Raw genomic sequence first — 21,139 nt, 5'->3', positions numbered from 1 at the left:
CTGCTGCTGCTACCTTCCTGATTGATAAATTTGATCAACTCTGCGCTTCGGTATTCTTCTCCTTGATCCGATCTGACGATCTTCAGAGGTCTACCAAACTGCGTTTTCATCAGACTCACAAAATCTCGGATAACGTCCACGGTATCCAACTACTTCTGGAGCATATACAGAGTGATATAGCGGCTGTAGTCGTCGCTGTACACTCAAAATAATCCAAACGTCATTGTTACGTGAAAACATACGTGATTTTTTTCCATCGCACTTTGCGCGTAGCTCTTACGTGAATCATAGGTAGCCCAAAATGAACGCATGAATTTTTGAACTTCGTCCATTCCACCGGCGCTTTACGTAAGAGCTACGTGGATTTTCCGGTAACCTTTACGAAGCGTTTCAATAGGACCTAGATGGTTTGACATTAAATTTAACTGTAATAAAGGCCAATCTTATTTCTAATAGGCTTTGGAAGAAAACTAATTCCAAATTGGAAAATGTAAACAAACTTAAAAGATTGTGATATTTTTTATTGTCAATCTGAGAATTTTGAATGCTGTTTCTCCAATTTTGTGAGTTTGGTCTGTCTTGTTGTAGCCTTTGCGTGCTATAATTGATAGAGGATATAAATCAGGTATAAGATATGAAGTAATGCAGGGATTCTTTGGTATTCAAAGCATATTTACCTTGAAATCAATCTTACACAGCGTTTAAAGCAGCAGCAGCTTCTGAAGTTCTTCTAAAATCAAGCGGGCGCCATCTTAGGATTTGAGCTCAACACCGAATGTACATGCAATATGCAGATGTCAAAATGAACTTAGGCACCTACGTGAATTTCACGTAAGCGCGATAGGTAACCTCAGTAAAAATGACCGAGGCACTATTTGGTGGTTATGAATGGTTTAATGATCTTTATCTTAGTCGGGTGAAGTGGGGGTAAAATGAATTTGGAATGATCTACGTGATTTTTCACGTAGCAATGACGTTTGGATTTTTTGGAGTGTATTGTAGTCGCAAAAGAAAATACCGACGACCTCTAGGTGTGGCCGTGGTCCTTTTCATCGGCCCGCACAAGTCACTGTGGGTCAAATGCAATATGTACCACTCTCGACTTAGGTTTCACTTTCTTCTGAAATTGCCGGAATCTTTCCTTTCAAGCAGAGTTCACAAGAATAACGAACAGAGCAGATACGTACCTTGATGCCAGTTGCCAAGCCTTTTCGCATTAAATTCAGAATAACTGAAGTATCACGATGCCTCAGCTTCCAGTGCCACTTATGTATAAGCAGTTCTTCGTATTGCACTGATCTGAAACTGCACTAGTACGTTAAACCATTTGAAAATGGAACAGACCTTTGCTCGACGGCGCAATAGCAACAATCCTATCGTCGTTCCCAATCCGTTCTTATCGAAGATTACGGTCGCTGCCTTCTGAACGAGCCTGCCAACCGACACGAGATTCATATCGAGATCAGGAACGAATAGCACTTCACTCAACAAGATTCGCTTCGATGCAAAAAATCTGGCACAGTCCGACGCCTTTAACCGCTTATCTGAAGTTAAAAGGGAAATCTTTCAAATAAAAACATCAACCATGAAGATAAAAAAAATCAGTCGATTCAAAAAAGACCTCATCTGCCGATTTGGCCATACAAACTACGTTCATAAATAAGAACCATTATTTGCAAATATGACACATTGATGTAAATACAGGGACATAACGGTCCAAGGAACACACTTAGTTAACCTCCGCCAAGCCGTGGAATCCGGCCACCCATCCGAGGATTTTCCTGTATCTCTTCCGGCGTTGGATTCATAGCTGAAAAATAAGAACATTATTATAAACCATCCAGACTGATCGAATCGAACCATATTTATCCACTTACGTCGGTTTCCGCGAGGGCTCACTCTGCGGCGCTTGACGTTGCTCGGGCCCGGTTGTTGCCCATCGTCGGCCGAAGGTGGCCGCCGTCGACTGGGGGGAAAATCTATGATGCAACTGTCCGAACTTTCCGAACTTTCCGAACCGTACGAAATTTGCGACTGTTTGGCACCACCGGCCACCGATTGGGAGCTTATGTCCACCGATTGCGACTGCGATAAGGACTGGCCGGCGAGTGTTATTTGCGACGCCTGGCGGCTGACATTCTGGGACTGGGACTGAGAGGACAGTTGGATGTCCCAGTTGCCGACAGGTTCCTCTGAGGAGATTTCAACCTCGTTCAGCACGGTGATATTGCTTCCGGATGCGCTTCTCCCCGAGGCCAAGGAAGCGACCTCGATTTCATCGTCCGACGAATCTATCGATGGTAAAGCTTGGTATTAAGAAATGTTGATGTTCGCTAGAAATCTCGCATACTCTGAGATAACGCCCTTAAAGCCATTGGTAACCACGTGTGTAGCTCGTTGTTTCTGAGCAAAAGAAAGAATAAGCATCCAAACATACATCACGGGCAGGTAGATAATGATCTTTTCTTCCGCATAGCGTTGTTAAATAGCATGAAAATCCATTCAAATGCCCAGAAACAACGAGCTACACACATGGTTACCAATGGCTTTTAGGGCGAGATCAGAAGTTATGCGAGAAATGGACATAGCCAGAAGGGGGTAATGCTCTCTAAAAATATTTTTTCCTGGCGTTTTCTCTGGAACCCTTTATGAAATGCAACGTTAGATTAATCAAAAAGATGTTTTTAGGGGTAACTTTGAAAATTCCTTCAAGGCATCTTTTAGATTGCTGATAATTCATGAATTTTCCTATATTTGTCACAAAATTTACCCCAACTCAATTCTAAATAGCTTTCTTGAGAAAACTATCAAAAACTGCTTACCGAAGGAATCTTTTAGGAATAGGCTGGCCATACGAAGCGTATTTAACAGGATAGTGCCGTTTTCAAAACATTAACAACATGTCCTCTCTGATTTTGTTATTTCAACTAAACAATTGAATCAAATAATTGATGCAATGTTTCAACAATTATATTAGTAAATTTTACACCAACTTGGACTGCTTCAGCCATAATGGTGGTATTGAACATTGCATCAATCTTTCGATTCACTTGAACAGATAAAAAAAAATCAAAATCATTGTATGAACTAAAGGCGTAGAATTTCTTCGGTTTTTCATTGTTAATCGATTGATTAGACCATGGGCAAGCATAGGGGTGATCGGGGTAATATGGGCCGCCTAAGGAAAACGTCATGGAATGCATAGAAAAACAGCAAAAATTATGGTTTAAATGCAAGTGACTTGTACTATAAAATGTTATCTTCCATGTTACGTCGATAGTTAATGTTAACATCAACTTGCAAATTATTTCAGAAGCTTTTTGGAAAACCATGTTTTTCTACGTGGTCACCAGCCATATGGGGCATAATGAGACACCCTACGGGGCAGTATGAGCCACCTCATTCAATCGAATGTTTTTTTTTTAAACAGTATAGAGAAGAGTTATTGGTGAAGAGTACATTATTGGAAAGGAAATTGTATTAGCTTTGCTTGAAATTATTGATTCTAGCGGCTTATTTTTTAAAGATACATAATACATAGTAAACAGACCATGTTATACTAGTACTAAATTGCGATAATTAGTTCAACGTATTTTCTAGCAAAGTGTTCCACTTGTAATGGTGCATAAAGATGACTATGCAGTAAAAAAAAATAAATAAAAAAATAATCTGGTATATTTAGGCAATGCATTTTTATGTTCAAAACATCGTTTGTTTTGCTTAAATCTAGGTGGTTCATTTTGCCCCGCCCCTTCATCTTGAAAATAATATATTGTTTTTCAATAATTTTGTTTACGAACAAATCTAATTTCGCTCACGAACTGTTCATTGTGATCAGAAGTTTCATTGGATTAGTAAAATTTACCAGAATTACAAATATAATTGTCTTATAGGCTTAATTAAAAACTGCCAAAATTATAAGCTTTTCATGACGAATATTCTTACGGTTTTTATTGTGGTGGCTATTTGATGCATCCTTTAGCGGATCGTAATGACACTAGACATTGAAACACTGTTTTTGAGGCTCATATTGCCCCGTATGTTCATATGGCCCCCATTGCGCCTATTATACAAACAGTGTCGTGGACTTAGTCGCCAAAATATGACCGTTACCCTAAGCATGGAAGGAGATTGTTTATAGTTTGGTCCCGGAATATACACAGATGAATGATCACTTGAAAGATTTAAATGAGGCAAGAAAAAGTTGGTATGGGGCCAAAAGTATTTGTCGTGAGAAGAAAAAGTTATATAATGTGTTGAAACGATGTAAGAAAGAACATGTTTTGGGCAGTTTTGTATTAAATCATATTTTCTTGCGACCATATTTTGGATTCTTGCGCAAGGGTATTTAGGTATGTTTATATTTTTGTCGTAAACTGTTAAAAATGTAGTGATTCGACTTGCTGCAATATGAATACTTAAGACATGCGAAGATAGGAAATAAAGGTGTACCAATGTGCATTTGACGAACAACTCACTTTAGGTAAGATACCGGCTGGGCACCAAGGTAAAATCGTACTTTCCTGTTCCAGTGTGCTAGCAATATGATTGTATAGACCGGTGATTTACTCAAAAAGGAATTCCTATATTATGTGCGTTTTAACACTACAGTGGTTGCATTGTATTCTGCATAACACTGGTTCAAAACCCTCGCTTGTCATACACAGCATTAGCGTACTGGTTCTAGAGATAGAGTATCGCACGACAGTCACCGCATTTCTATCCTCGATATAAATAACATCATACTAACATGTTATAACTTCTTAGAAAAAAAAGGTCAGCATTATAAACCAAAAGTTACTGTAGTGTTTGCTGTGAAATCACTGTCAATAAACCGAACAGAACTATTTGGACTCCTTCAGTTGTAACAGAGGCGTCGCGTGGCCTAATTGGGTCCTAAAATGTTGAATGAAATCTTGTTTTTATTTAATGACACGAAAGAGCATGTTACTGCAACTATTTTAGCAATTTTTCCCGCTCAAATGACGGCTATATCATATTTAAACTTTAATTTAAAAATTGGGGCCATAAATGAACCTTGACACTTTTGGTCATGTTTGACGTTCGCTCAATCGACAAAAACACCACAGGGCTTTTAGTTTTAACACTGGGGTTGTTCCTATCTGACATTTCGGAAGGGACACGGAAAGCAAAATACACCCAAAATTTAATTTAAGCCAAGGAGTGTGACGAAATCTAAAAAAATGTTTTTTGGACTCAAACAAAAGAAAAACATTAAAAAATTGAGTAAACATGTGTTTTTGGCCTAAACTTAAGCGTTTGGCACTAAAATTGGTACAGGCCTTTAGGACCCTATTATCAACCTGTGCATTTTTAATTTTGTGTCATTTTATTTTTGTCATTATAAAGTATACCTTGGATTAAAACCACTTTTTTGTCTAAGGTAATAAAATGTATAACCAGTCTTTACTAACCTACGTTTTCAAATGTAATTCTCTTCTTGTCTTTCAGTTGATTAAAAACATTGAAGATTTCAGATGCTAGTCGGGTTGTTTATTTTGATTTATCAGTTGAACCAACACTTTTTCAATTTGAACGATTAGTCATCATTATGGGAAAAATGTTAGGGGCCTTCCTTAGCCGAGTGGTTAGAGTCCGCGGCTACAAAGCAAAGCCATGCTGAAGGTGTCTGGGTTCGATTCCCGGTCGGCCCAGGATCTTTTCGTAATGGAAATTTCCTTGAATTCATTGGGCATAGAGTATAATCGTACCTGCCACACGATATACGAACACGATATAACTGTGGAAGTGCTCATAAAAACACTAAGCTGAGAAGCAGGCTCTGTCCCAGTGAGGACGTGAATGTCAATAAGAAGAAGAAGATGGAAAATTCGTAAAATTGCATATGAAAATTATTCGAACTATGCGGATAATCAGTTACGATTTATAAAGCACTGGATTCTAGCTAATATTGCAATACAGGGTTGTGATCATAGTCCCATATCTTTGCATAGAATTAACACAAGATCGGTCATCGTGTACTTCATTAGTTACTTAGTGTACTTAGTGCACGTATCATGAAAAATGCTCGCTTTTAAATTAGAGACACATAATTTGATCCTTGAGACAAGCAAAAATGTCATTTTTGTTGCGCTGTAATTGAAATGGGCTAATTGAGAGTACGATTCTAATGTACTTCAAAAATAGTACATATTGTAGGTTTTTCTTTTTTTTCTATCTTTATTAACGAGATTTTTAGCCCTGGGCTAGTTCATCTCGGGACCAACGGCTTTACTTCCCTTCCGAAGGAAGTCGTCACTATAACATCCTTGTCATGAGTGACTATCTCGGGGATGGGATTCGATCCCAGGTCCTCGGCGTGAGAGGCGTGAGTTCTAACATATTGTAGGGTCCAGCTCTCCGTTGAGGTACGCCGTCTTAACGTCTACATGCTTCACGAACCAATTGTTACGGGCGGTGACGGTCAACAGAGCTCGAAATGTGGCTTGCTTCGCCACCGGTGCGAATATTTCATCGTAATCCACACCAAACTTTTGCGCAAAGCCCTGTGCTACAATCCTCGCCTTATGCCGTACGATGTTGCCTCTTTAGTCTCGTTTGGTTTTGAACAACCATTTGCATCCTATTGCACGCTCACCGGGTGGCAAGTTGGCAAGCTTCCACGTGTTGTTCCTTATTAACGCCTGATATTCGTTCCCCATTGCAGTTTTCCATTGGTTGGCATCAGCGGATTGCATGGCTTCCGAACAGTTCCGGGGGTCGCCAGATTCCTTAATGACGAGACAGTTGCTTATCGTCGTGGTTTGATACGTTTGCAGATTTGATGCGGGGGGCGATGTCCCGTCAGAAGATGTATCGTCGCGGGAATTGGCGGCTGGCCGAACGCTGTGCTGGCTTGCAAATTTGTAAGACGGTAGACCTTCGCTCGGAAGAGAAAAATCAAGGTACTTGCCTGGTAAAGCGCGCTCCCTGCCGCTGCGCTTCAACACCTGTGACTTGGGTGGTTATGGAGATTGTCGCGGAGGGAGCGCAGTGATGGTCACGTCACCGGATGCATCATCCGAGAAATCGCCTTTGCTGGTTTCGACTTGCGATAAGAAGTTTGACGCTTCGGTATCATCAGAATCGTCGAATCGCTGGTGTTTCTTCGAAATCTACCCTGACAAAATACGTACCGGTGTTAGCTTCTTCGCTTGAACTGGTACTGAAATGGATGCTTCTACGTGAGACGGTTCACTGATGAAAACGACATCTCGGGACTTGAACACCTTCCTTGTTGCAGGATCGTATAGGCGGTATGACTTGGTGTTTTCGTCGAAACACACAAGTATAGATTCCTTCGACTTTGCGGCGCTTTTGCTTTGGAATGTGTGCCATGACCCTGGCACCGAACACACGGATGTGCGATAGATCCGGCTTGCAACCGCTCCATGCTTCTTCTGGCGTCCGCTTGTGCCCTTCGGTTGGGAAACGATTCACCAAATATGTTGCCACGCCCTCGGTAGATTCACTTCAAACAGCAAACATGGAGCCCTCTCGACAATTGTTCGGTTCACGCGCTCCGCCAAACCGTTTTGCTCCGGTGTATATTCCGTTGACGCCTGGTGCCGGATGCCTAGTTCCTTCAACCGTTTCTGGAAAGACTTATTAACATACTCCTTACCATTGATTTTCAACTTGCATCCGGTTTGCCGCTCAGCCAGACTGTGGAATTCATTGAAGGCTCTTACTACTTCGACCTCAATTCCTCTCCAGGAAATAAACTATCTCGATGCGTGGAAAGTTTCTTGCAAGAAATGCTTGAGAAAAGCATTTTTCTTTGATCGCAGTACGCAGTTGCAAAGAAATGTCATTTCAAATGAAGCTCACTGTAGGAAATTTCTTGACCATTTCTTGGGCAGGATTTTTTACTTTTCTTGAGCGGAACAGCATACCTAGCTTTACCATAAATATAGTGTTCAGTAAAATTTTCAGCTTTCTAGGTGGTGATTTAAAGGTGGCCCAAAAACAATGTACTGGAATACAAACTAATCATCCCATATTGAAAACTTATTTTTCAAATCATAATAAAGAAATTTGCTGAAGAGAGCTATTCAGATATTAATGAGTTTGTTTGCAATTATTTAGCTTCATATGGGATTTTAGCTCTGCAAACATTCCAAAAAAATTAGCTCAAAAAGGGATTTGTTTCTTCAGCAACATCCTTCATTGAGGTTTGAATAATAAGTTTTTACTATGGGATGACTAGTTTGTACTTATATTACTGTACTAACATGTTTGGAACATTTTTCAAAATTTCTCCATAGTAATTTCCATATAAACCTACTTTGTCTTTGGGCCACCTTTAAATCACCACCTAGAAAGCTGAAAATTTCACAGAACACTATTTTTATGGTAAGGATGGTAAGGAAGATATTTTTAAGATAAACATTTTTAAAATCTGAACCGCCCTAGTGGTCACTTGTCTACATCGGCCGATAGTCAGAATCTGCCGGAGACTTGGAGACAAGGGATTATATGTCTTACCTACAATGATGGCGAGTTTCTATCTATCTATCTTCTATTCAAGGCGTTACAGTCAAGTTACCAAAGGGTTATAAAAGGAAAGGAAGAGAATGGAGATAATATAAGGTACCGCAGGGCAAGTGGGTAAATGGGGTAAGTGAAAACTGGCGTTCAATCTTATTTTAATATTTTCAGTGGAAAAAAGTTGCGGAAAATAATTTCCTGTACCACTTCTTAGTTGTCCTCTGTGACAGTTTCAAACTGCAATAAAAAAAGTTTTAGAATTAATTCGACGTAGACCTAAAAATAACTAACTAAGTAAGGAGACATTTTTCAAAAACTTTTTATGTATTTTTTTCTTCAATTTTCCATAAAAATCAATTTATGCATGCTGCTTATATATGGTGGGAGTCAAGCTAAAAAATATACACAACCTCATTTGTTTCAATTTAAAGTCTCTAGAATTGGAAGAATCTCAACTATGCGAATTCCATTACCCACTTGCCCCACGGTACCTTAAGGAAGGAGTAATTACAAAAATAGTGTTATTGGACGCCACAGCGTTCGCATAACAACTTATAAAATGATAACGATTGACATGTTTCTTAATTTTAGACCGTTTCGATAACGTAGGAGTACATGCGACATGCTAGATTGCCGTTGAAAATGAGCCACCCAGATTTAAGTAATTCAAACGGTGTTTTGAACATAAAAATGCATTGTCTACATATACCACATTCTATTTTTACTGCATAGTCATCTTTATATTCACCATTACAAGTGGAACACTTTGCTAGAAAATACGTTGAACCAAGTATGGCAATTTAGTACTAAAATAACAGGGTCTGTTTACTATGTGTTATGTATCTATCAAAAATAAGCCGCTAGAATCAATAATTTCAAGCAAAGCTAATAAAATTTCTATTCCAATAATGTACTCTTCACCACTAACTTTTCTCCATACTGTTTTAAATAAAAATCATTCGATTGAATGAGGTGGCTCATAATGCCCCATATAGTTGGTGAACATGCAGAAAAACATGGTTTTCCAAAATGTTCCTAAAATAATTTTCAAGTTGATGTTAACATTATTTATCGACGTAATTTGGAAGATAACATTTTATAGTACATGTCACTTGCATTTAAACGATATTTTTTGGCTGTCTTACTATGCATTCCATGACGTTTTCCTTAGGTGGCCCATATTGCCCCGATCGCCCCTATGTTACTGATAGGTTCAAATATAATCAGTTCAACTCACATTGTATTGATGACGTTGTTCATATAGGTTGGAGTAATATGGAGTAATATGTTCTTTAGAAAAATTAGTTACAGTCAGTTCTCTTATAGGCAGGGCTGGCATCTCCTCAGTGCAAACAGAAAAACACAAAGAGCGCGCACTTTGTGTTGATCATGAATTTGAGTGCAGTGCGACAGCTACACTTTCTCACTGGTTCTTACCTCTTTGAGGCCTCTTTGTGTTTCTGCTCTCGCTGCAATGCATCCTTCGACACAAAGTGTGGATGGAAAATGGTGAACACAAACTTTTTGTGTGGCTCATTGAGTACCTACTGAATGCTTCTATTGGAGCTTCTATTGGAATATATGGGAGGATTGTTGGAACGGGACCGAAGAGTAGATGACGGAAATCGATGTCCGATGTCGTTTTGGAATCCAAGATGGCGACTTCCGGTTTGTAAAAATCACTTCAATCCCAAGCAATATGGGTATTTTTGGAACGGGGTCGACGAGTAGGTAACGGAAATCGATGTCCGTCTGTCTCCTCTTTGTGCAGTGGTTAAATTCTGCTCTTTGCGCGCATTGTGCGAGTTGGTGCCAGCCCTGCTTATAAGACACTACCCACTTTTCTCCAACCGCAGTTTCTCAGATGTTTTTCATCGAATGAGGCTGATTTTTTTAATTGAAGTTCAATCTTCATATTAGCTAATGGCCAACAAAAAAATACTCGAAAAAAAAAACGGTTACAAAACAGCTAAGCACTTGTGGTTGATGCAATGTAGATGCAAATCTGAAGATTTTTCAATGTATTACCGTCTAACATCACTATGTAATGTTCTCATTTTTAAATCAATGTCTAATGCACTTTTTTAAAACATATGACTTTTCATCAATACAACGGTGTAGAATATAATGTATTTTTTTTTGTTATTCAATAGAAAATACAGGAAAAAAATAATCAAATAAATCAAAAACCCATCTTAAACCATGCGGAACAGCTTTTTTTTTCTCACGACGGATATTTTTGGCCCCATACCAACTTTTTCTTACCTCATTCAGATCTTTCAAATGATATATGAGTCATCCGTGTACATGAAATTACCTGGGACAACATTGGAATATGAATTTCCTTGGGTATTTCCAACTGAATTAAAAATATTCGAAAGATTACCTGTTGGAAATTGCCAACGCTCTCGGAATTTTCCGCAATAATAATCCCGGAAATGAAACGACCGGAGAATGGGTTTTGGTTACTGTCCGGTAGATTATTATTTCCCTGAGAAAATTACATAATTTTATCAAATTCCAATCCAGTTTGTGTATCATTATGTTGTTTGCTGTGTTTTAAATAATTATAAGCATTATTGTGAACTTACGTTTAGTCCCGATTTCAGTATTTCGTTTCCCTCCGTGTAGTCAATTCAGTCTGTCTCGTGTCGTGTTGGTCTTCAACCGTTGTACAAATGTCTATCCTCGTATTTTGTCGTATTAGTCCGTACTATTAAACCTCAGTTGTAATGGTAGGCGATAGTAACTCTAACGACTTTTAGGTTACACCATGTAGGGTGTAGGTTTCTGCATAACTATGTAAATAGCCCATATAGTTTCATAAGTTCAACAAATTTTATAGTTCAATTTACCTTTTAGCATAGGCTTAGAATTCACTTAATTTTACTGCTTAGGTTTAGACTATTAGGCTAAGAATTTAGGTTTAACTATCAGTTTGTGGAACGTGTACTTTCACCTGACTCACCGCATGACAGTGAAAACTGTCATTCCTGTCCCGTTCACCCGACAATAGGGTGTCCCAAATATGGTTGTGAAGGCGCGATGGCGAGGATTCGCCAACACTCCCCCCAGGTACGCTGGCCACCTGGCCAGCTTACTCAGCTTCGCGCCGTACGTCTAAAACGGCCAACTTGGCCACTGGTCGCTCGTAGATCCCGACCGCAGTCCTTACGGTTGCTGACCTAGGTTGACCGTCTCTGCCGACCTGAATGTTGATTATTCGACCCTTCGACCAGCAATTTCGTGGAGATTTGGCATCGACAATCACCACAACATCGTTGATTTCGATAGGCTTGGTATGCATGAACCATTTCGTGCGGCGGGTTATCTCTGGAAGGTAATCGGTAACCTATCGCTTCCAAAATTGGTTGGCCTGGATTTGAGATAGGAGCCAGCTTTGACGTAGAACAACACCACTGCCATCCGCATTGCTCAAAGGTTTCAAGCCACTGGATGACCCAAGCAGGAAGTGGTTCGGGGTCAAGGCGGGCGCTGAATCATCGTCAATCGGAACATGTGTTAGAGGTCTGGAGTTAACGATGTTTTCGATTTCCGTTAATAGGTTGCGCAGAACTTCATCTGTAAGTTTCCTAGCTGGCAGAATCGCCATCAAATTTTTTTTTTGACGCTGCCGATTAGACGCTCCCAGCTACCGCCCATATGCGGTGAAGCTGTAGGCAGAAGTTTCCAGTTAGTATCGGCGTCCATAAATTCCTTCATGAGCTCTTCTTGACTGATGGCATTCTCTGTTTCTTGGAGAACCCGCCTTGCACCTATGAAGTTGGTGCCTCGGTCACTGAAGAATGTACGCGGTTTACCTCTCCTTGCAATGAAATTCTGCAGAGCCATGATGCACGAGTCTATACTTAGGGAGTGTACAACTTCGATGTGAATCGCTCGGATTGTGAGACAAGTGGCGAGCATTCCCCATCGTTTCTCTGCTCGACGACCGATGACTACCTCGTACGGCCCAAAGAAGTCGACACCTACATGTGTGAATGGGCGAGGCATCTAGACGTGCTGCATTTTTGCAGCGCTGACAGTTCTTTCTCATCTTGGCATAGATCGAGCGCAAATGCGGAATGCTGAATTTCTGACGGATTTCGTTAACAACGGTCTCATGGTTTTGATGGTGGTATTTTTGGTTGTAATGTGCAACTATTAACTTGGTGGTATGGTGGTCACGGGGAAGAATTATTGGGTGTTTTGCGTCTTCGGTCGCGTATTCACAGGCACCAATTCTACCACGCATTCTTAATACTCCGCACTCATCCATTCAGGGTGATTTGTGATACAGTGAACTAGACTTAGGAATCACAGGAACAGGTGGATTAAGATTCTTTTGAGATTTTCTGAGGTGTGCGATTTCCTCTGCAAAGGTTTTTTGTTGAGCTTGACGAAAAAGGTACGATTCTGCAGTTGTGAGTTCCTGGTTGGAAATGGGATCGATCATTTTAGGCTTCCTTTGTAGCTGCCGTTTGCAGTTACTTGCAAAGCGGTAGAGTAAAGCAACAATCTTGACAATCCGCTTCCAATTGGAGTATTCTTCAACACGTATCACAGCATCTGGCGAGGCGTAGTGTGTCATAACGCTCAAGCTCTTGGTCTGCAGTGTTGCTACTCTTCGACGACTGAGGCCAATCTTCTTCCGAGTGATAAAGGAATTGTGGCCCTATATACCATCTCGATTGAGGAGTGAGATCAGGTAATCCTTTCCATTTAGTTCCTTCATCGGCAACGTTCAGGTCGGTAGGGACGTACATCCATTCGTACATCTCTGTTGTGTCTAGGATCTCGCTAACTCGAAAAGCCACGAATTGCGAAAATCGGCGATGGTCAGAATTGATCCAACATAGTACGTCTTGTGAATCCGACCAAAACATTCGGCGTGAAATCTGGATTAAGAGGGCTTCAGATACTGATCGGGCTAGTCTCGTCCCTATCACTGCTGCTTGGAGTTCCAGCCTCGGAATGGAGAGGAATTTCAGCGGTGCTACCCTAGTTTTAGCGGCCACTAAACTACATTCTACGACATTGTCACGGATGAAACGTAAGTAGCAAGTGGCGGCCATTCCATTTTCACTAGCGTCGACAAACGTGTGGAGTTGGACGGTCCCGCAGGCAGCAGTATGTTGATAGAAGTAACAACGAGGAATTTGTAAGTGTTCGACTTGTGGGAGTACTCTAAGCCACGTTTGCCACTTTTCGAACAGAACGCCGTCCATTTTATCATCCCAGTCAACACCAGAACGCTAAACTTCTTGTAGCAGGATTTTTAAGTACACCAGAAACTGAGAAATCAATCCAAGTGGATCAAACATTGACATCAGGACGCGCAGCATCTGCCTTCTAGTTGGACAATGTTGACCTTCTAGTAGCGCTTTACCATAACGATTCCAGCCCACCTTATAGGTGAATGTGTCCGTATTGGTGCACCACCACATTCCGAGTACTTTCTCCGTTGCTATCTCCGATGATACATCTAGATTTTTCTCTTCTGTCTGACACTCCTGCAAAGCCTGTATGACATGTTTGGAGTTACTAATCCAATTGCGGATTTCGAATCCGCCTTCGGAATGTACACGCTTCACTTGTTGGGCAAGCTGTATCGCCTCTTCCTCTGTGTCTACGCTTACAAGCATGTCATCGACATAGTGGCGTTTCTGAATCACTTCAACGGCTGTCGGATAGTCGTTTTTAAACCGTTCAGCGTTCAGATTCTTCACGTACTGGGTGCTGCAGGGGGAACAGCATGCTCCGAAAGACATTACCTGCAGAATATAAACAGAGAGTGTTCCATCCTCTTCATACCACGGAAAACGTTGACATTGCTGGTCTACCGGACGCATGAGTACTTGCAAAAACATCTCTCGAACGTCTCCTGTTAAGGCGATGCGTCCTTCGCGGAATTGGATTAGTATGGAGAATAATTCACATAGTTGGTCAGGTCCTTTAAGTAAGACTGAGTTCAGAGATACGCCGTAGGCGGTTGCAGCTGCGTCCCACACCATCCGAATTTTACCAGGTTTGTTGATGTTGGTAACGGGAAATATTGGCAGGTACCATACCCGGGGATATATTTGCCCTAGTTCCTTGTCACTGAGCTTCCTGGCGTATCCCTTCGTGACAAACTCAGATATTTTTGAATTGAGAACTTCAGCTAGCTTTGGATCTTTGTTCATTCGCTTCTTGAGGCACTGCAAACGCCGAAGTGCCATTGGACGACTGTCTGGAAGACGTAGATCGTCGTGGCGCCAAAGAAGTCCTGTTTCGTACCGATCTCCTTTGAACACCGTACGGGCTTCAAGGAGAGTCAAAGCTCGTTCCTCTTCTGCATTGCGAAGAGTTTTTTTTACCGGATATGCAATTCCCAAGCTGTCTAATGTAAAGTACTCCTTCATCCTTCTGTGAAGGTCGTCATCTGTCGGTGAGTCACATGCGCAGACATGAAATACAGAGTGAACGAGATTAGCGGAATTTTCCTGATCTCCTCCCCCACAAACTGTCCATCCAAGACGGGTTTTAACGGCGATCGGTTGGTGCAAAGTTCCTTCGCGGCTTTTTTGGACTAAGGTAAGATGCTGATCCTTCATTCCTATTAGAATTCTCGGTCGAACATCCTGGTAGGAATCAATCGGTAAGCCTTTAAGGTGTGAATACCGTGTTGACAACTCTTGAAAGTTAAGCGTTTGTGAAGGAAGCAGCAGTTCTGCTACGGTTCGCACACCGTTCATGGCGTAAATCTTCGACTCGTTGTGTTTCGCAGAAACTTGCAGCTTAACACTTCTTGATCCTTCTTCTCGGCGTTTAGCTCCCCCGGTCCAATGCAGGAACATTGGCATAGGCTCTCCTTCAAGCTCTAATTCGTTGACCAGTTCTTCGTCGACCAATGTGAGCTCCGATCCGTCGTCCAAAAAGGCGAACGTTTGAATCGATCGTTGCTTTCCATGCAATACAATAGGCAAGTAGCGGAATAAAACTTGACTTGATGTAAGACGATGAGTGTGACACCCATGATCGGACGGATTTGGTGGTGGAGATGTAATGGAGACTTGATGCTGAGTCGACGAAGAAGTGTTTTGGGAGTTTGAACGGTTTGACGGTGGTGCTTCTTTCTGATCATTGTGCAGTAGCTCGTGGTGTTTCAGTTCGCAGCCGTTCCTTCCGCACAGTTTTGACTGACATCCTCCCTTGTGTCGACGTAGACACCTGCGGCAGAGTCCCAGATCCCGCACGGTTGCCCAGCGAGAATCACGTGAAAATTCCAAAAATCGTTTACACGTAGCTATCGATTTGCAACTCTCCTTGCATACCGGACAGCAATTGGCTTCTATCTTTGCGTTGAATTGAGCTGCGGTATGATATCCTGACGTGGTATCCTCGGAGTGAGCATTAACGAATGAATTGATCTTTTTTGCCGCCCGTGGGTCACTACGATTGGGCTTAGATTCGAAGGCAACATTCGGGATGATGACGGCACTAGCTGCTTCTGCAAGTGAGTACAGCCAGCTGCTGAAGGAAGGCAGGTTGGCTATCGGAAGGATTTGCCTATACTGTGCCCAGTTCAATTTAATCGACGGTGGAAGCTTGTTGACGAGTTGATGGAGAAAGGATATATTGTAAAGGTATTCCTCTAAACCACACGCGTCCACTGTTGCGCAGAAATTTTCAACGCTGACCGCAAAATCAACAAGGGTTTCCAATTTATCCTCCTTAAGTGGCGGAAGAGAATTTATTTTAGACATCATCGAATCTACGATTATCTCGGGTTGCCCAAACAACATCTTGAGCGTCGACATGACTCCGTTGACATTTGATGGATGTAACAATCTGCTCTTGACTGCCTCATACGCACGACCCTTCAAGCTTCGCTGCAGACGGACTATATTCTCTTCGTTGGTGAAACCACACATTGTTGTCGTACTATTAAAGGTAGAAAGTAACAATGGCCATTCCTCGGGGCATCCAGAGAATGTGGGCAGATCCCTCGATATTGCTTGTCTGACCGCTAGTTGTTTTCGAGAAATAGGACATGGGTCCATATCCTCTTCCTGGTCGTAGGCACGGCTAGTTCGCATTGTAGAAGAATGAGGAGCACGATTCATATGTGGCGTGAACTGTTGATAGTCTGGAGTCGATACATTCTGGGATGGTTGATGAACCGGATGTGATCCAGGATATCGAGTTGCTGAATCACGCGTTTGGAGTGACACTGCTGGCAGTGACATTGGTCGTGGTGGATCAGCTGGCTGATTGGAGCGTAAATCTTCTCTATATTCACAGGGCCGAGGAATTTGCGTGATTGAAACCCGGAGCGGGACTCCCATGGGAAGTTAACCGAGACTGATCGCACAGTGGTTTGTGACTAGTCGTGCCTAATGCCATATGCTGCATTCTATCCGGCGCTGGGGGATCGACGGAGTAAGCTAACATGGACTCCGGTACAGGAAATGGATCTGGTGGATTTGGTTCTGGTTGAGATGAACGGCTACTCCCGATTCGTGCATTAGTTAGTGGATCAACTTGCAGCTTACCTAATCGCTCAGTCAAAGCGAATTGATTGACTGCGTTTGGCGGTTTTAATAGGCTACAATTTGCGCTTGCGCTTGCTACCCACTGTTCGGTTCGGCTCGCTTTATCGTCCTTAGAGGACCAGCTTTCGGACATGGCTTGCTCCAATAATTGGTACTTTTGCTCCAGAAATACTTTTTCCTTTCTAGCTTCCTCCGCTGCGGTTATTCGTTGCTGTTCTGCTTCACGTCGCTCAATGATCCTCAACTCCTCCAGTTTTTGTAGTTTGAGCTTGGCAAGAGCTTGTGAAGAACGACTTTACGATACCGAAGAAACTCTCGAAGCATTTCTAGATGGTTCTCTGCTAGTATTCACTACCCATCGCAAAGAAGACACGAACGGAACTTGACCGGTGACTTCCGGCTGAATAGAGTCTTCTGCTGCAGAATAAAGTTCAGCTGTACTCGTTTGCATCTGAGCATGGACCTGCTGATGTGAAACTAACACCGGATTCGAATTCGCTTCAGGCAGCCGCTTTGATGAACTACCGCTTCTTTGGAGAGCACCTGCAGTCGAACTTGGTTCCTGGACACCCTTTGCGGCTTCGCATCTGGCACAACTCCAGGGAAAATTCTCGATCTGCTGCGTTACTCCAACACACTGGAAGTGGTGCCATTTCTGGCAGTCATCGCATTGCACCATCTCATCCGTGTCCATTCCTCGGCACACCTGGCATGTCCGCACGGGATAGGATTTATCTGGATCTTCCGTGACCACCACTTGCACACCACCCTTTGCACTAACTTTCGCACCGACCACTTGGTTTGGGTTATCTGACCGTTTTGACCGTAGAGTACGACTTGACATTGTCATGTCGACCTATCTCAAGTGATATTCCTTATGACTCTGGTACCTTTTACTTGATCGTACCTACAGTATTTTTGAGCTATAAATACTGGCTGCCGTAAGCGCAAAAGGGGAGACTTCCCGGACTGTGGACTGATTAAAATATTATTTTATTTTTTATTTACAGGTTATAAAAGACATGACCGGATTTTTTGCAGTAAACGGAAATAATAAATTGTTGGAAATTGCCAACGCTCTCGGAATTTTCCGCAATAATAATCCCGGAAATGAAACGACCGAAGAATGGGTTTTGGTTACTGTCCGGTAGATTATTATTTCCCTGAGAAAATTACATAATTTTATCAATGTCCAATCCAGTTTGTGTATCATTATGTTGTTTGCTGTGTTTTAAATAATTATAAGCATTATTGTGAACTTACGTTTAGTCCCGATTTCAGTATTTCGTTTCCCTCCGTGTAGTCAATTCAGTATGTCTCGTGTCGTGTTGGTCTTCAACCGGTGTACAAATGTCTATTCTCGTATTTTGTCGTATTAGTCCGTACTATTAAACCTCAGTTGTAATGGTAGGCGATAGTAACTCTAACGACTTTTAGGTTACACCATGTAGGGTGTAGGTTTCTGCATAACTATGTAAATAGCCCATATAGTGTCATAAGTTCAACAAATTTTATAATTCAATTTACCTTTTAGCATAGGCTTAGAATTCACTTAATTTTACTGCTTACGTTTAGACTATTAGGCTAAGAATTTAGGATTAACTATCAGTTTGTGGAACGTGTACTTTCACTTTCTTCTGCATGATAAACAACCTTCCATACTATTGTTCCCTGACTCACCGCATGACAGTGAAAACTGTCATTCCTGTCCCGTTCACCCGACAATAGGGTGTCCCAAATATGGTTGTGAAAGCGCGATGGCGAGGATTCGCCAACATTACCCGTCAGGAGAAAATAAGCAAGCCATCGTTAACTGCCAAATTAGCATTGTTGGAAATTCTGCCTGGGACATTCCGGCTACGAAAACCGGTTCTCAACGATTCGTTTGCGAGAAGAGCAATCCCAAAAGTTAGATTTATGGCTGCCCCCGTAATTTGCACATTCAAAACTTTTAGGTATCTTCATTCACAGGACAGACGCTCCTAGCGTGAGAAGAACCTCCGCAAATCATGCATTTGGCATCCATGCGGCAATGTTTGGAACCATGACCTTACTTCTGACTCCGATGGTACTGAATGGGGTTCAGGAAATTTATAATCAAATCGTCCGATTTGGAAGGAAGCCTTGATTCTCCTAAAACAGCGTCCTTCCATGAAAAATTTTGACCGTTGATCGTTAAGCAAGTTGATGGCTAATTTTTCTTGATAACGGTAAATGAAGCAACGTGCCCCACCCCCCTCATGGAAGTCCCGACTACGCCCATGTCTTCAAATCTACACCCTCCGACCCATACACTTACCACCGACAGCACGAATCTCCCGATCGGAATCGCTCAGCACCACATCCGGACCGGAGCGTGCTCCCGTAACGGTGATGGCGGGAATTCTACTGTGTCTGCTCGGTCCCATCACCATCGGCGTTTTATCGATCATAATGTCAAAGTTGTCGATCAGCTGACTGCCCCCCGCTTCCGAGATGTCCATATAGCTGACGCAGATGTCGTGATACTTTCGCTTCATGCCCTCGCAAAGATCTTCCCGGTCGACGAAGTGTTCGTTTCGCATCCGGTGTGCCTCCGGAAATAAATCCATCAGTTGCTTCAGTTTGTGGGATTTGGGTGCCGACCGTTTGGCCACCGCCTTGTAGGGGGAACATAACTGGGTGTTTTCCGTGATGATGATCTTGTCCTCGCAGGCGTATTTGTCTTCCTCGGAAACATATTCCGCCAGCAAATTGAGCAGCCGTTGGTCGTTCAAAATGCTGTCCGCGCGGAACAGATCCTCTCCGGTGTGGAACCGTTTGTACAGATCGGGATTCGGGGAACATATCGGGCAGAACATCTGGATGTGCTGAAAGGGAATGGAACCGGTGTGTTTACAACATCCGGAACAACCGATAAAAACCGGTGTACACATTTTTACCTTTGCTTCCCGGCAGAACTTGACGGCCTTTTCGTTGTAGCTCAAATAAATCAAAAACGGCGAATATTGACCGCAGGTGTAGCAGCGCAATTCCGAGCGGTTCCTGCCCAGCGACGGCAACTCCAAATCCAGCGACGCATGTTGAACGGAAATTCCCATTTTCGGTGCACTTGGCCCGCGGGACTTTAAAAAAGTAAATGTTTTCAACGATTATCACTTTATGTGAAACGGCAACGGATTCTTCTTCTTCTTCCTTGCGATCGAGCCCGAGCCTACACAAAGAAAAAAATTACCTAAATTTTGAGTTTATTCTACCCAAAATGTAACCTCTACACTAGACCTATTCATATTTTCAAAAATGTCTGGAAACTCCCCAGTCAACCAATACTTTGATTTTTCATTGCGAAATGAACTTCTGGCCAAAATTTCACTCAATTTAGAGTAAATTTAGTTGTGCTTCAAATCAATTATGTGGTTTTGGGCTATTTTCAAGCTTTAAAAAATCATAACTACCGAACAAAACATCAAAATTTATCGGAAATACTTCTACATAGTAGTTTATCCAATTCTACGATTTTTTGCTGAACACAATTTTATGATTGGAGCAAGTTTTAACATAGTTTGGTTGAGGTTTGTATCTCGAGGTTCTTGAAAATCTCTTTTTTCGGGAATTGTTTTCACTGAACAGCATGCCTGCATGAAAATTTCGGATTTTTAATTTCCAGACATGATGACAATGCATATCTAAAAGTCAATCCCGTTCAAAGTAACCATTTATCTTACGAAAATAAATTGAAAAAAATAGGTAATTATGAAGCACATTTGTAAATCCACTGTGGGTGAGCCAAGAGCACCACCGTGAGCTTCAATGAATACAAAAAATGAACACGTTAGCACTGCCTTTTCTCAGTCGATGATGATGATTGTTTTCAAATCGTTCTAAATGATCAGTGAAATGTGATCAAAACAATCATCACTCGAAAAGAAAAAGCAATGCTAACTTGTTCAATTCATTCGTTTCCGGTACATGTGTCATGCATGATTTAACTATCATCAGGTTGCGATGCGGTGCTCGATCTTTGGGCATTTATTGTAATTTATTGCCTTTAGCAACATGTAATCTGTTGATGGTCAATGAATTCATAAATGTATTATGTTTGATTCCCGTTG

General features: G+C 41.9%; 1 protein-coding gene across 1 annotated transcript; it reads right to left on the bottom strand.

Moving 5' to 3' along the window:
* Window positions 1-1,586: 1,586 nt before the first annotated feature.
* LOC5566463 lies at window positions 1,587-20,228 on the bottom strand. Its single transcript, XM_001650795.2, has 4 exons — window positions 19,970-20,228; window positions 19,348-19,897; window positions 1,878-2,291; window positions 1,587-1,810 (listed from the first exon to the last, which is right to left on the bottom strand). Exons 1-4 carry the CDS (start codon window positions 20,126-20,128, stop codon window positions 1,734-1,736), a joined length of 1,200 nt encoding a protein of 399 aa, XP_001650845.1. The 5' UTR covers window positions 20,129-20,228; the 3' UTR covers window positions 1,587-1,733.
* Between the last annotated feature and the right edge of the window lie 911 nt (window positions 20,229-21,139).

This window comes from Aedes aegypti, chromosome 1, assembly GCF_002204515.2.
Source record: "Aedes aegypti strain LVP_AGWG chromosome 1, AaegL5.0 Primary Assembly, whole genome shotgun sequence".
In the NCBI taxonomy this organism is placed as follows: Eukaryota; Metazoa; Arthropoda; class Insecta; order Diptera; family Culicidae; genus Aedes; species Aedes aegypti.
Note: the sequence above shows the minus strand (reverse complement) of the source record. Positions and strands in the feature narration are given on the sequence as shown.

Coding starts and splice junctions, on each gene's coding strand:
- LOC5566463 (XM_001650795.2), bottom strand. CDS start 20,128: ATGGGAATTTCCGTTCAACATGCGTCGCTGGATTTGGAGTTGCCGTCG. Junction 19,898..19,969: donor AGTTCTGCCGGGAAGCAAAG/GTAAAAATGTGT, acceptor ATTCCCTTTCAG/CACATCCAGATGTTCTGCCC. Junction 1,811..1,877: donor GAGCCCTCGCGGAAACCGAC/GTAAGTGGATAA, acceptor CTTATTTTTCAG/CTATGAATCCAACGCCGGAA.